This window comes from Camelina sativa, chromosome 9 (assembly GCF_000633955.1).
Source record: "Camelina sativa cultivar DH55 chromosome 9, Cs, whole genome shotgun sequence".
NCBI classification, from domain to species: Eukaryota; Viridiplantae; Streptophyta; class Magnoliopsida; order Brassicales; family Brassicaceae; genus Camelina; species Camelina sativa.
The window spans coordinates 13,256,413-13,258,516 of NC_025693.1; the positions used below are offsets into that span (position 1 = coordinate 13,256,413).

A 2,104-nucleotide genomic window follows, 5' to 3' on the forward strand; every position below is an offset into this window, starting at 1 on the left:
TAGTTATGTTTGTTTTGTTGATATTGTGTTATCCTTTAGATCTTATAGACATATCGAGTTTGATGAAGGATCATTTATAAACTTTAGAAAATTACAACCTATATAATAGGAGAAGAAATTATAAAATGTTATCATATTAATGTTGTCGTGCTTTTTGCTTCCGATTTTTGTATTTATTGGTTATATAGTTAATAATTATTTTTGTTTTTCTTAGTTCGTTATTGTTTGTTGAATAGATAAAATTCTCACACATCTCTTATGTTTGAAAGATTTTGCAACCTTGCAAAATGTGAACTATTCAATATATAGATGTTCAGACAAAATAAAATCTAAAAAGTGGTATACCCGTTTGAACTAGTGAATCAAACACACGTTTGAACCACTGAATCAAACATCTTAATTGTCTTAGTTGATTCTTAAAGAAGCTTATGTTTGAAATCTCTTTTGCATTGTTAGCTGTATTGGTTGTCTTCTTGTTATTGTTGTGTATGCCCTTGTTTGTTTGCAATTTCGAAGTGATGATGTCTACAATTTGGGTGTCTTGTTCATTTTTCTTATCCTAGTTATGTTTATTTTTATGATATTGTGTGCTAAAGTTAGAGTTTATTGCTAATTTAAAGCTTTTTTTTTACTTGCTATACTAATGCCTTTTCGTTTAGTCAGTCAAATTTCCATGGTAGGGTCTTGTTTCCTGTAGACAAAGATCACAACTACCCATATTTATTTGTGACAATTAATCTTGATTAGAAAATCATTAATTTACATTGAGTGTTACTAGTGTGTTTTATTTTTGTTTGTTTTATTTAAGTGTAAAGATCGTATAGCTGGTTATGCTTGACATTTCTATTTTGATTAAATTATGTTTGGTGTTCACATTGTTGAAAGAGAAAAGTATGTCTTCTCTAACTAGTGTAGAATGATTAGTACAATGAGAATTTCTCGTCGATGTCGGTTCATATTTGATTGTTAGAGAAACTTATGTATGAAATCTGTTGTGATTGTCTTGATGCGATCCTTTCGTCTTTTGAAAAGATAGGAAGTTGTGTGCTATATCCATCCAGTGATCGAACTATCTACCAACAGTAACTTGTTGTTTTCCGATGAACAACCAATGAACCAACCTCTCATAAAATTCAATCGTGCGTGTAGTGACACACCGACAAAACTAGCACAATCTCCTATGTCAATTTTCTCATAAAATTTATAACTGATGATGACACATCGACAAAACTAGCACAATCTCCTATGACAATTTTCCCATAAAATTTATAACTGATGATGACATATCGACAAAACTAGCACAATCTCCTATGACAATTTTCCCATAAAATTTATAACTGACACATCAACAATACATTTATAACAATCTTCTATAAAATTTCATTCTTCCTAAAGATAAAATAAAGTTTCTGTGAGTGCTTTATTTTATTTGATATAGAATTCAATAGTGTAGTTTGTTGATTATTGGAAATACTTGTGACCTGATGAAGTAAGTACCAAAGCAAGTAAGCAACGACCAAAACGATTTTTAAATGCGGTTTATAACATAAATATGAATTGAAAATTAAACCCCTCACTTCCTCTGTTTATTACGAAAAAAATAAGACTTAAAAAAAGAGCAGAAGAAGAAAGAAACTCGTAATATCATCTCCAACTATTCAGGGGAAATGATGATGTACTGTCCCAACCTCCTCACCACTTCTCCAACAACCCCTTCCTATTTACCATTTTGCCACTCTACTCGCTCTATTCCTTCTCATTTCCGACCATCTGACAAAAACCCGAATCTTGTTTCCATCTTTCGAGCAAAACCCAGAATATCTCATTCCCTTGCGTGCTTTGCATCATCTTCAATGGAGACGACTCCGACTTCGCAGAGCAGCGAAACCAAACCTTTCTCTGTTCTTTTCGTCTGTCTTGGAAACATTTGTCGGAGCCCAGCAGCTGAAGGTGTCTTTAGAGATATCGTGAAGAAGAGAGGTCTCGATTCCAAATTCAACATTGATTCTGCTGGAACCATTGATTATCACGAGGTATACTAATCCTTTCTGTTCCGATTTTTTTTTTTTTTTTTTTTTTTTTTTTTTTTTTTTTTTTTTTTTTT

General features: G+C 31.8%; 1 protein-coding gene across 1 annotated transcript in view; it reads left to right on the forward strand.

The window, feature by feature from the left end:
* Positions 1,568-2,104, forward strand: part of LOC104710926 (putative low molecular weight protein-tyrosine-phosphatase slr0328) — a 2,272-nt gene continuing 1,735 nt past the window's right edge. Inside the window, exon 1 of the mRNA XM_010427577.2 lies at positions 1,568-2,033. Coding sequence (XP_010425879.1) covers positions 1,668-2,033 — 366 coding nt within the window. The 5' untranslated portion in view covers positions 1,568-1,667. The remainder of the gene's footprint in view (positions 2,034-2,104) is intronic.